We start from the raw sequence: 12382 nt of genomic DNA on the forward strand, positions 1-12382 counted from the left end.
TCTCTCTCTCTCTCTCTCTCTCTCTCTCTCTCTCTCTCTCTCTCTCTCTCTCTCTCTCTCTCTCTCTCTCTCTCTCTCTCTCTCTCTCTCTCTCTCTCTCTCTCTCTCTCTCTCTCTCTCTCTCTCTCTCTCTCTCTCTCTCTCTCTCTCTCTCTCTCTCTCTCTCTCTCTCTCTCTCTCTCTCTCTCTCTCTCTCCAAATGCTCAACCTTTATCGACGTGAAACTTCATTAAAGCCGAAAGGTCACTAGCAAACAAGTTTCACGAGCACCCTACATGCCCTTATGCGCTTCAAACCACATTGCCCTTCCCCTTCTCTCAATCCTCCATTCCCGCGGAAGATTCTGGAAGCAAGAAAGGACAGTCACTGGAGGTGGTCCCTGTTTACGTCACCACGCCCCTCGTCTTCTGGCCCATTGTCCTTCTCAACCCAAACCCAGCTCAGACAGGTGGGATCAGCAGTCATTATGTTTCTGAAGACTTAGGCACACAAATGGCACACACACACACACACACACACACACACACACACACACACACACACACACACGTTCCCCGGGCAACACGTCTCAGTGCCTGAAAACCCATCCAGTGTTCTTCAACCCTGGTCTTCAGGGTGGTTTTACACGTTTCCCTGCTCCAACACACCTGCTTCAAATGAATGGTCATTATCAAGCTTAATTTGAATCAGGTGTGTTGGAGCATGGTTGAATACCACTGTGTCGGCAATATAGAACGTTGTGGGGATTCTAGGCTCCTACAGCAATGTCATTCCACATGCTAGTGTCAAAAGATATTAGCGATTATAGCCCTCTTGTGGTAGCTTTTAGTAACTGTGGTCTTAGTCTTGCATACATTCTCCCCTTTCTGCTGAAATGCATACGTGCTTTCTTGCTTGCTTGCTAAGTATTCTCGATTTATTACGGATAAATGCATGACTGTAGGCTATATACTTATACTTATACTTTTTCATACTGACTGCCAAGGAACTGAATTTATTAGTTAGGTTTATTTTTAGATAATTAAGGCCGCCGGCATCACACCTGAAAAATGATAGTTGCATTCTAGATTTATTGAGAGCGGATTGTGGAGAAGGGCGGAGATGGATACACTCCTGCACAGTAGATGGCGGGGTAGGCACCTTCAAGTTGGCTACAATCCGTCATCCAAATTTAAAGAAGAAGACATTCCCACCCGGACGAGTTTCCACTAGGACACGGAAAGAAAGGCGGTACGCTTAAATCAACATGGCGTCAAGACGAGTGTCGTTTGTACCCAGGAGCCAGAAACCATCTTCCTCTGATACCAAAGGGTACATAGTTGACCGCTTTACTGATACATTTGCGTCTTACCATTCCGTAAAGATATGGCGACGGCTATAAGATTACTAGCGGACTTATTCTGTTTGTAATCATCATGGGAGGAAAGTTCGGAAGATTTATTGTCATTCCTATCCAACTGTTGCTAGCGTTGTTGTTGACAGACCGGCCAAAACATTTTGAAAAGAGCTCCAGTGAGAATTTGCCCAGTCAGTAGGCTATATACTAGGGAGGATTGATTACTTTAATGTGTACATTATTGTGTACCGGCAGTGATGTCTGCTTTGTTTTTGTTGTAGCTCTAAGGTTGGGAGTGAAAACAAAACTAACGGTGGAGCCTCAAAGAAAACTAAAAGTAAGTTCTGATATTTCAATTTCATTCATTGTTTGTGGACGGTGAATAGTAACGTTCTGTATAACTATCGTCATTCTCAGGTGGTGGTGTAACAATAGTGAAATCGCGATACATGCAGTCTGTTGACAAAACATTGTCAAAGGTAGGTAGCTTGTAATACCGTTATTCCCTGTGTGATCTTTCACCATTAATTCAATTGAGTCTTAAACTGAATAGTGACAGTTGTGATAAACGATGTACAATTGTAAATCACCGTAATACAAAACCCCTACAGCGATCCTCCTTATCTTTCCACAGAGCAATTCGCTGACCAATGAGTCCGTTGTTGTGCCTCCGCGCCCTGCCTCACCCAAAGTGGGTGGCGTCAGACCACGAGTCAGTACCCCTCCAAGGCATTCTCTGGCCCCTCAGTCCCTTCCTGCCTGTAAGAGCACACGGAACAGTCGAGCCTCCAGTGAATCTCCTACCCTGTGCTTGTCATGTTCTTCCTCTTTTTTGATTGTGGCTACTCTTGGGAATGTGAATACACCGTCATTGACATCATGCTCTTAATCACACAGCCATGATGCCCAATCATCTCGAGCCCTCGCTACTAGGGAAAAGTATTCTCCAGTCGACCATCCTGGATGGGCACTGTCTGCGTCCAGACTTTGAAATGTCAGCCATTAGAGGTAATTTACCAGACAGATTCATTATACAGATTCATTCATTTGAAATGTGACTCAGGGGAGTCAGATAGCTGAGCGGTGAGGGAATCGGGCTATTAAATCAGAAGGATCGATTCCCCACTGTGCCAAGTGACGTTGTGTCCTCGGTTAAGGCACCCTTGCCTCGGGGGGGGGGAATGTCCCTGTACTTACTGTATGTTGCTCTGGATAAGAGCGTCTGCTAAATGACTAAATGTAATGTAAATGACTCGGAGAGAGGATCCAAACTTCTGAATCTGATCTTGACTGCTAGAAAAGACAGTGTTGGCGAGCACAGCGGAGCCAGAGAAGAACGTGGAACAAGAGAAGAAGATGTTAGAGATGCAAACCCTGCTTTTGACCTATCTCACAGCCAAGGTATGACGACTATAAATATTCTGTGCATTCGTTTGGCAGACGCCTCAAACCAAATCAAACATCCATAAAGCACAGGTGTGCAGATGAAGGACTGGAAGGGCACAGTTCTAACAGTAGGAGAGAGAGAGTGTTGTCTGTCCAGTGATAGTCAGTTGATGTAGTTGATGTTATTACTACCAGAGGATAGACCCCCCCCCCAGATCATTTTTTAGATGCACCATCTGAACACGCTACGAGCAGGTACTGCACTTGCTCACAGCAAGGTAAGGGTTAGGTTTAGCCCGAAACATCTGCTGATGACTGAGGTGTGGTGTCAGATGGAGCACAACACCAGGAAGCTGAAGGCGGAGGCCGAGGGGTGGATCCTGGCCGTGATGGAGGAGGAGGAGCAGCTACGTCAGCAGGTCCAGGAGAAGAAGCGACAGCACCTCCTGCTGGAGAACAACAAGAAAATGCACCAGCTGTTGGATCTGCAGGTCGGTGCTTTCCCCCCACCTTCAGAAATCATGACATTAAATTTACATTTACACTTAGTCATTTAACAGACGCTCTTATCCAGAGCGACTTGGAGTAAGTACAGTGATGCAAGTAGGGTGAAGTGCCTTGCCCAAGGACACAACGTCATTTTGCACGGCTGGGAATCGAACCGGCAACCTTCTGATTCAATAGCCCGATTCCCTAACCGCTCAGCCATCGGACCAAGCACGGAGGAGGCAGCCTCACATTTAACACTTCTAGATGGAGGCACTGATTTGTTCCTTTTGTTTTAATTTGTTTGTTTCTCTTCAGATTGCCGCTTTGACTCCGGTGGCTGACGCAGCCCAGCAGTTCACCGAAGAGTACCGGTCTTTCGCTACGGCCGTGGACACGACCAGACACGAGCTGCCGGTCAAGAACCTCCACATCGAGGGGGACAGGAGAGAGTTCCTGGGTCAGTGGTCCCGGTTCAGTACACTGGGAATGTAGACTGAAAAAATAAGAAAAAAAACCCTGTTGTTTGTCTATGACCCTGGGTGTAAACTCTCGTGGTCTCCTTCGCCTCCGTTCAGTCAGGGCCGAGGCGTGCCTGAAGGACAGCGAGGAGGTGTTGCTGCAGTGCACCCTGGGAGCTCATCAGGACGACCAGGCGTCTGTAGACAGTCTGAAAGAGATAAAGACGGCCACACAGGAAATCAGCAAGCAGTTGACTGGGTGAGGTTCTTTTTGTTTACCGTGCCTGGTGGCAAGAAAACAGACTGTTCCTTGACTGACCGGTGAATTACTGTGAAAACGATATTTCTGATACTTGATCTACTGCAGCTCTTGCTATTTGTTTGCAAAAGATCTGTTACACAATTTTTTTATTTGTATATTTTTCCTTCTTTGACCCAGGGGTTTTTCCGAACTACTGGAACTTTCTTCCTTGGTCAGTCGTCACACCGTGCAAATACAGCAGTCGCTGGAAGAAGAGCAGCTTGGCTTCACCAGAGCTCAGGAGCTCTACTGCCCAAAGTGCTGAAGAACCCAAAAGCATATACTTTATGCTCAATTTCCTTTCACATATTTGTTGCCACTTTTTAATGAATGTAAAATGAACATTTTTTTGTGTAAATAGTTATAGATATTAATAAAATTAATTCAAACCTTCAAACCGCATTATGCGTCCATTAATGCAACGTTAACTTGTTTGCTCATTCGGTTTTTATAAAACACGGGCAATAAAAAGTGTAACGCCAACGAGCCGGATATGACATGTTTGTAACTATAAGCTGCGTCTCTGATTGGCTCGTCGAGTAAGTATCGTTCATTGCAATTGTCGGTAACCAATGAGCACCAGGAGAGCACCCCGTCGCATGTGAGTCGATAAAATCAGTTAGCCAGCATAATTAATTGCAACATATTCACGTTATTTCTGCAAAGTTAGAGCTGGCGGAGTATTAAAAAAAATAGCGTATTGATGAAATTGGTTGTGCATGGCTACTGGAGTACTGTAGACTAGCGTCCGTTAGCTAGCAGGCTAGCAACCTCACCGTCCGTCTTTGCAGCTTGTTGTTGTCTGTCAGTGTCAGAAGTTTGGGATGCACAACTTCGCTATCGATATGATTAATAGGCAACTGTCAGTTTTAACCGTTCTTCTTATGCCTATTATGAATGGCCGTACTTATCAGATACACATGGCTAGATTATGTTAAGAGAGTGAAATAGAAATTGTTTGTTGTCTTGTTTAGTTTCACCTCTCCAAAGAGAGGCCAGCCAGTGGGTAGAAGATGGCGGCTGAACCAGGAGCAACGGCGAGAAGTGCAGGAAGAAAAGGAAGGGGAGAGGAGACATGACGCCGTTCCCCGGGGCACATGCATGTCTATGTGCCCAGCTCGTGAGATCCACGACCGGGAAGCGCAAAGCCGACTGCACCACTTTGAGATGTTGGCTGGCACAGACAGAGATCGCCGGCCAAGGGCAGACCCTTCACGAATGGTGAAGGAGTACTCGAGACCTGCGGCAGGTAAAGACTCCACGCGACCCAGTGACCTCCGCCCGCCAGCCGTTTTGCAGAAGACGGTGGGCTTCCTCATAGACGACATCGCCGCCTCCGGTGACCTGCAGCCGTGGACAGAGGTTAGTCTTATTGTCTTGGCTCTAAAATACATAGGGGTTTACGATCTTAGTCGATGCCTTTGACGATGTAGTTACTAGCGTTTCTGACAGTGCTACACTCCCCCTCCCCCCACCATCCCCGGCAGGTGTACGACTTTATATTTGACCGTCTGCGGAGCGTGCGCCAGGACATGATCATTCAGCGGGTGAGCGGTCGGGACTGCGTGGCGGTGCTGGAGCCCACGGTGCGCTTTCTCCTCTACTCCTCCTACCGCTTGTGCGGAGAGCCGCTGCACCGCTACGACCCGCGCATCAACGATACTCACCTGCAGGAGAGCCTGAGCTGGCTGCTGGACTGCTACGCCAGCGGGCAGCACCCTCACCAGGAAGAGTTCCAGGCCCTCAGCCTGCTGTATAACCTGGGTACGGAGCCTTGTGGACAAACGGCTAGATTTGTCGTATCTGTTAAATGAATACAAATATAGGAGAATGAGTCTAATACGATTCCTAATTGGAACGTTTCGCTAAAGTCGCTAGTTTGGTACGCTAATGTTACAGTGCTGAATTGCACAACAGTCCCGCATTTCTTTGACTAACATGTCTACAGTTTTAAGTAAACTCCATTAGCAGCGAATTTCGTTTAATATCAGTGCATAACACTACTTGCTTTGGAGATATCGGTACGTGCTAGATGACGTACTTGTAACCAAGTGGCGTCCCATTTCTTAGGGATATGTAGCCCTTACCCCTCAGTTTCGAGGGCCAAGGGCTAGGGGTAAACTAAGGACTAGGGGGAAGGGGAAGTATTGGGATTTGGCCTAAATCTTAAACATCCCTTCATTTATCTAGCAAATGGACTTTGTGTGTGTGTGTGTCCCAGGTTCAGCCCGTGCCATGCAGCACAGCTTGGAGCTCCCCGCCCACGTCCGCTCCTCCCCGGCCGTGAGCCTAGCGCTGGCCATCAACCGGGCCTTCCTGGAGCGCAACCCTGTCCGGCTGCTCCGATTGTCCGGTAGGTTGGACTTCCTGCAGAGCTGCGCCCTCCACCGCCACCTGGGGGCGCTGCGACGAGACCTGTTGCTGCTCTACAGCCACGGGCACAGCAGCCGCAACTGCCGCTTCCCCCTCCCCAGGCTGGCCCGCCTCCTGGGCCTGGATGCCGCCCTCGCCTCCCAGCTCTGCCTGGCCTACGGGGTGGAGGTCAGCCAGGACGCGGTGGTCTTCTCCAAGGCCTCCTTCGCGGAGCCCGAGCCCGGGGAGCTGCGATGCCCGCTGTTTCACGGCCTGGTGGAGCTGAAGCAGAGAGAGCGATCGGTTCGTAGCATCATTCACGGTTGCGCCTGAGACGGCCTGAATAGACAGAGTTGCTGCCTGTTGGTTTTAATGTGACGGACACACGGGGATACTCCTGCCATGACTGAATTCAAGTATTATTTTGTTCCTAAAAATGCAGTTTTAAAGTTGATGTTCTGTTTCGTTTTTTTAATGTATGACTGTTACCTGAATGTTGATTGACAAACAATAATGCAGATGCATCTTTAAACTTTTAACTTTGCGTTTCTTTTTCAATAAACAAGCCCTCCAGAGGCAAGCAAATGTGTTACTATTTGTGTACAGACCAATACTTCTGTGACGCAAGCTCAGAAAGGTCGAGGGTTGTATACAGTTGTAGTTAACGCATGTCAACACAAGATGGGGCCAAATAGTTTTCTGAGCTTAGCAGACCTACATTGTGAAGGGGGCCAAACTAAGAAGTTGGTCTACATAGGTATTAACAATCAATTCAAATACATCTCTAAAATGCAGAAACCTTTTGTTCCCCAAGACATACATTTTACCTTGCGTGGAGTGAAAAAAAACGTTGACACTTTTTCTGGTTAATCTTTATGTTTTGGTCGGCAGCAGTAGCATGATTTATTAAGTGAACGTAATTTATATTCCTCTGGAATGGGACGGTCTTAACCCTGGCCAGACCAGGTTACTTATATAGATTATCTGTAGCTTGTTGGTATACATGCTTCAGCGCTGACAGGGGCAGGGTTTTCTGTGAATGAACCGTGTAGACTCGAGCTGTTCTGACTCGCTCCAGTGGGAACAAAAGCCTTGGAACTTCAAAGAGCAGGGGACGCACAGTTGGACATCGGGGAAAGAACAGCCATTCCTCGAGTGAAAAACATTATCAAACTGTTCCTATCACGAAAGGCTACTCAGATGGTGGGCGGACAATTTATAAAGCCGAAATATGAGAGAACTGAACGGTGGCGGGTGATGGCACATGAGAGAAAAAGAGCTGGCAATGCGCGTTGAACTGGAGAAAAAAAATCGAATTGCCTAGAACGGGATTTCTCCAAGTGGGATGATAAAAACTTGATCCTCGTTTGCCGATTCCAGTCAAAACTTCACTGAGCGCGCACACCATCCAGCCATCATGGACAGACCTCTAAACGGAGGGGCTCTTTCAATCTGAACACTTTACTGTACACGGGAATGAGATAATAACCAACATTACGGTTGGTCGAGGGTGCCTTTGAAAATGTTGAGATCCTGGTTTTGTACGCTCAGTCTCTTCTGGACTTTATTCATCTGCACCGTGCATAGATGTTGTGCACAAGAAAAACAGTAAGTTGACCTAATTTAGTAGGTTGTTGTGTTGATTGTTTGCTAGTTTACAGGCTATACATTAACAGTAGGCTGACATTATTATCATGCAAGGGAGGTAATTACAACAGTTTATTGTTATTGACTTAGGATATATTGTATTTTTCCCTGTTTATTTAATAATATGGTATCGATAGTGGTATAACACAGGGACATAATTATTCATGAAGAAATACATTAGAATAATCAAACAATGACTTATTAATGTTTGCTGTTAGCTCCTTAGCAGTGTGTGCAGGTGAATGAAATTGACTTTTGCAATACAGTACTTTCTTGAATGAGCACGTTGTTACGTTCACGAGATTCTTCTCTATGGTACACCATATTATTGTTCAGGATTGTAGAAGGTATAGTATGTGGCCAGGCCGTCGACCAACAACAGCTCTCATCTCCTGACTGAATCCCGAAGCGCTTTACATCTTTTGATAAGGGCTTGTTCTCATAGCTTCTAGACTCTTTCATTCTTCTGGAGAGCGAACGGCTCTTCTCGACTGCGAACGCTTTGAAGGTATCAGGCCAGTCTCTGTCAGGAGTTAGCAGCTTTGCCGCCAAGTGTAAGCAGGAGAGTGAATACTGTAAGAATCAGCTCTGAAAGACACTTGAAACCCCTGTCCTCCTGGAGCCGGAGCTTTCACACGACGCATTTAGGCATCGTGAGGTTGAGTGCATCTACCCATGTGATTGGAGGAAGCATGGTTCTCAGTACCTCATCCAGGTTTTGTCCAGGAGCCGGCTGAAATGGCTGCAGATCAAAAGCCCCAAACTCGATTTCTTCACATTATCTGCCCATTCTCAAAGCTGCTTGTCCGAGGGATTTTGCCATTCCCTCGTGCTCCCAGCCCTGTAATGCCATCCACCTGACCTGGCACTCATCTAAGGATTCTGTGGAGTCCTTGCGTAAGATCACTTAAATTAGTATGAGCAAAAACTCTTGAGTAGATAGTTCTCACTACAATGCACTCCCCTGAATTATTAGTTGTATTTTTTGTATTTAGGCATTTCTAACTCCATTGTAAAGTCAAGAGTCAGTGGTAAAAGTTGAATATGACCTCGTCCTGAGTGTTTATGTGGATCTCATGAACGACCTTCGCCCTTTGACCCCACAACAGCCGCCTTCCCTCAACCTGAAGATCAGAGTGACTGTCAGGAATCTCAGCAGTTGCGTTTCAAAAGCGTTTCAAAAGAGTCTTAGGTCGCCTCCCACGAGCCATACTGCCCACAGAGAACACAAAGAGTACAAAGCTCATTGCCTGGCAGTCACTGTATCCCTGGAAAGCTTTCGATAAAACCTAATCTCACTTAAGGAATGCGTCTGAGTGCGTGTGTGTGGTGTGTGATGGGGTTAGAAGTTGACTCCAGGCAATCGGTCAATCGCGGCGTTTGTTTTCCCCGCCCCATCATGGACGAGCCTGGTGGTGGTGCTGAACAGGGCTGCCGGATGCGAAGGGCTTCACCGGTGTGTTCCGATCTCTAAGAAGCCTTCGGCACCGCCGCCCCGATCTAGCACACACCCACGTCCCTCTCCCACACCCAGGACTCCCCTGATCTGACCCCCGTCTCTCTCACCCCCAGGGGCTACCTGATCGCCGCTCCCTCGGTGTTCCGCGCGGGCGTGGAGGAGGCCTTGAGCGTGACCATCTTCAACACGGCGCAGGAGACCAGGGTCCAGGTGCAGCTGTCCGTGAAGGGCGAGACGGTGGCCTACAGCCACGGCACCGTGCTGGGTGAGGATCCCTCCATCCCCTCCACCCCATCCACCCCTCCACCCCCTTCACCCCCTCCACCCCCTCCACCCCCTTCACCCCCTCCACCCCCTCCACCCCCTCCATCGCCTCCATCCCCTCCACCCCCTCCATCCCCTCCACCCCCTCCACCCCCTCCACCCCCTCCACCCCCCACAGCACTGTATACACACACACACAGCCGGAGTGACCTTTGACCTGCGGTGTGGATGGCGCGCTCGTGACCTCACAGGGCCCGGCGGGTGGCCGTGATTGGGTGGTTTTCGGGGCCGTGCCCCGGGGCCCGCTCTGTTTCCCCGGGCCCGTGTGTATGTTCCTGTCAGAGTTGTTTGACAGCCGGGCGCTGATAGATGGGTGTGTGAGACCTTCCTAGTGGCACCGAGACAGGCCGCAGCTGCTGGGACCCACCAGCCCCACGCCTGCCCCTCCCCCCTCCCCTGCTCCACGCCTCCCCCATCCTCCCACCTCCCCCCTGCCCAGGCACTCTCCACGTTCAAACATCCTGCTCCGTCACTAACATCGTTTTTCTTTTTCTTTTTTCCAGACAAAGGCACGATCAAATTAAAGGTGAGAGAAACCCGCACCTTTTCTACCTTCCAACCTGTTGCTTGAAATGGCTTCGACTCCTGTTCATTTGGCCGTGCAGGCCTCCCGACAGCAACTGTCGTCCCTGGCAGGCATCGAGCAGGCATCGAGGAGGCATGTTGAAATGGCTGTGCGTGCAGCTGCACAGTAGGGAGATCCTCGTCAGGGCTCGAGCATTCCCGGGACAACATGCGAAACAACACAACATTTATTTGTAGTGCAGCGTTTGTCCTTTGCACATTCATTCGGACGAAGGTAACAGGCTGGATGTAATACGCAACAGCTGTTGACGTGCGTCTGCACGGGCCACAGCCCTCGGGGGCTGGAACGGAACAATCCAGAATGCACCACTTGGTTCCTCCCCTCTCTCTCTCTCTCTGTCTCTCTCTCTCTCGCTCGCTCTCTCTCTCGCTCTCTCTCGCTCTCTCTCGCTCTCTCTCTCTCTCTCTCGAACATCTTGAAATGCAGTCTTGTCTTTGGTCGTGTCGAGTTTGTTTACATTCATGCATTTCTGAGACAAGTCAGAGAAATATAACGCTATTTCGGTGGTCAGAGTCATGGAAAGGTCTGCGTTTAACATGGCATGGTAGCCACATCTACCCGTTTAGTGCATCAAAAATAATAAATAAACAACAGTGCAACATAAACAACTGCAGGAGTGCATTGGACAAAGCGGCGAAATCAATGTCATATCGTGTTGTTTTTCACTGGTGCTTCCGGTGTTGGGCTCGTTCCTGTGTCCTGTGAGGGTGAAGACGTCTGTGCTGTTGCAGGTTCCTCCAGGGTTGAGATGCCGAGCCTATCTGAAGGTGTGGGGGAATCGCCACATCACTGAGGGGGGCTACATCTTCCACAACTACACCACAGTCACCGTAGACAGCAAGGGCACAGCAGTGTTCATCCAGACAGACAAGCCCATCTACAAACCCAAACACAAAGGTCTCTCTCTGCACCGACTGGATGTGAACACTGGATCCAGAGTGCTCTTTTTCTTTTCAAATGAGAAAAAAACACCAATGGCATAAACTCGATTCTAAATCAATGTCTTTCGATGTCTTTCTCTAGTGCTCGTCAATGTATACTCAGTCACTCCTGACCTCAGGCCGGCCAATGACAAGGTACCATCCGTAACCACATTATCACCTGTGATCACCATGCTCATCTCCTGCCATTAAGTGCTTCAGAATGACTTAGCATGAAATACTGTTATTTGCCTTGATGCGAAACAGCTGTGCTCTTTTGATGTGAAATCCCTTCCCAGAGAGGCATCCCAAGTATTTAACACAACTTGTTTTCTTAACTTCTCCTCTGAGGGGAATGTGAGGAAGGGTAACCCGGCCCCGAAATGCCCCACAAAACAGTAACAGTAACTTATTTATCGAAAGCGAAGCGGAATGTTAGAAAACGGCTTCAAATAGACACGAGAGTGTGTTTATTGACTGTGAAGGCGAGCCGCTGGCAGAGGCTGGCTCTCGCGTTCACAGACGGATGCCTGTTAGGGGACGAGGGCGAGGGGGAGAAGAAGGGATATTTTCCCATCTGGCTGTTCTGTTTGTCTAACGTGTGCCTTCCTTGCGTCCATCCCTCCCTCCCTCCCTCCTCCTTCTTTTCTTCCCTCTCCGCAGATGGAGGCGTATGTCGTGGTGAGTGGAGGTTGATGGGATTTCCCGGGGTGGGGGTGGGGGGGGGGTTTATAAACCTTTCCCCTAAAGGTCTTCTCAAGAATTACGAAGTAGAGATGATTTTAGACTTTAATAAAGATTATAATCTGACGTTGCAGGATCCGAGAGGATCTCGAATTGTCCAGTGGCACAATCTGAAACCCATCTGCTGTGGTGAGACTTACACACACACACCTATACACACTCACACACACACATACACACACACACACACAGCTGCTGGTTGTGACCCCTTCTTCTGTCATCAGGCATCGTGAACATGAGCTTCCCTCTGTCGGACCAGCCAGTGTTTGGGGAGTGGTTCATCTTTGTGGAGATGCAGGGCCACACCTACAACAAGTCTTTTGAAGTCCAGAAGTACGGTGAGAAGAGCTCATTCATCCAGGCAGAACCGGATGGAACCG

The 12382-nt window shown here is 48.7% G+C and overlaps 3 protein-coding genes across 4 annotated transcripts in view; all 3 read left to right on the forward strand.

The window, feature by feature from the left end:
* The first annotated feature begins 1162 nt into the window (after positions 1-1162).
* On the forward strand, positions 1163-4367 carry haus8 (HAUS augmin like complex subunit 8). The gene is made up of 10 exons (XM_084692908.1): positions 1163-1311; positions 1618-1673; positions 1754-1815; positions 1971-2097; positions 2234-2344; positions 2634-2737; positions 3055-3213; positions 3527-3668; positions 3787-3928; positions 4109-4367. The coding sequence occupies exons 1-10, from the start codon at positions 1247-1249 to the stop codon at positions 4233-4235; spliced, it is 1095 nt and encodes a 364-aa protein (XP_084549034.1). The 5' UTR covers positions 1163-1246; the 3' UTR covers positions 4236-4367.
* Positions 4368-4507: 140 nt separating this feature from the next.
* sac3d1 (SAC3 domain containing 1) lies at positions 4508-6914 on the forward strand. 2 transcript variants are annotated; one of them, XM_084692884.1, is made up of 4 exons: positions 4508-4571; positions 4945-5332; positions 5458-5734; positions 6192-6914. In XM_084692884.1, the coding sequence occupies exons 1-4, from the start codon at positions 4543-4545 to the stop codon at positions 6653-6655; spliced, it is 1158 nt and encodes a 385-aa protein (XP_084549010.1). In that variant the 5' UTR covers positions 4508-4542; the 3' UTR covers positions 6656-6914. The 2 variants fall into 2 exon arrangements, with proteins under 2 accessions (XP_084549010.1, XP_084549009.1); XM_084692883.1 differs by lacking the exon at positions 4508-4571 and adding an exon at positions 4585-4832.
* Positions 6915-7437: 523 nt separating this feature from the next.
* The window catches only part of cpamd8 (C3 and PZP like alpha-2-macroglobulin domain containing 8), a 29102-nt gene continuing 24157 nt past the window's right edge, over positions 7438-12382 (forward strand). The window contains exons 1-8 of the mRNA XM_084693039.1: positions 7438-7930; positions 9542-9693; positions 10256-10278; positions 11070-11235; positions 11362-11414; positions 11922-11939; positions 12077-12131; positions 12227-12340. Coding sequence (XP_084549165.1) covers positions 7845-7930; positions 9542-9693; positions 10256-10278; positions 11070-11235; positions 11362-11414; positions 11922-11939; positions 12077-12131; positions 12227-12340 — 667 coding nt within the window. The 5' untranslated portion in view covers positions 7438-7844. The remainder of the gene's footprint in view (positions 7931-9541; positions 9694-10255; positions 10279-11069; positions 11236-11361; positions 11415-11921; positions 11940-12076; positions 12132-12226; positions 12341-12382) is intronic.

Source organism: Hypomesus nipponensis, chromosome 26, assembly GCF_054491055.1.
Source record: "Hypomesus nipponensis isolate SF chromosome 26, ASM5449105v1, whole genome shotgun sequence".
Classification (NCBI taxonomy): domain Eukaryota; kingdom Metazoa; phylum Chordata; class Actinopteri; order Osmeriformes; family Osmeridae; genus Hypomesus; species Hypomesus nipponensis.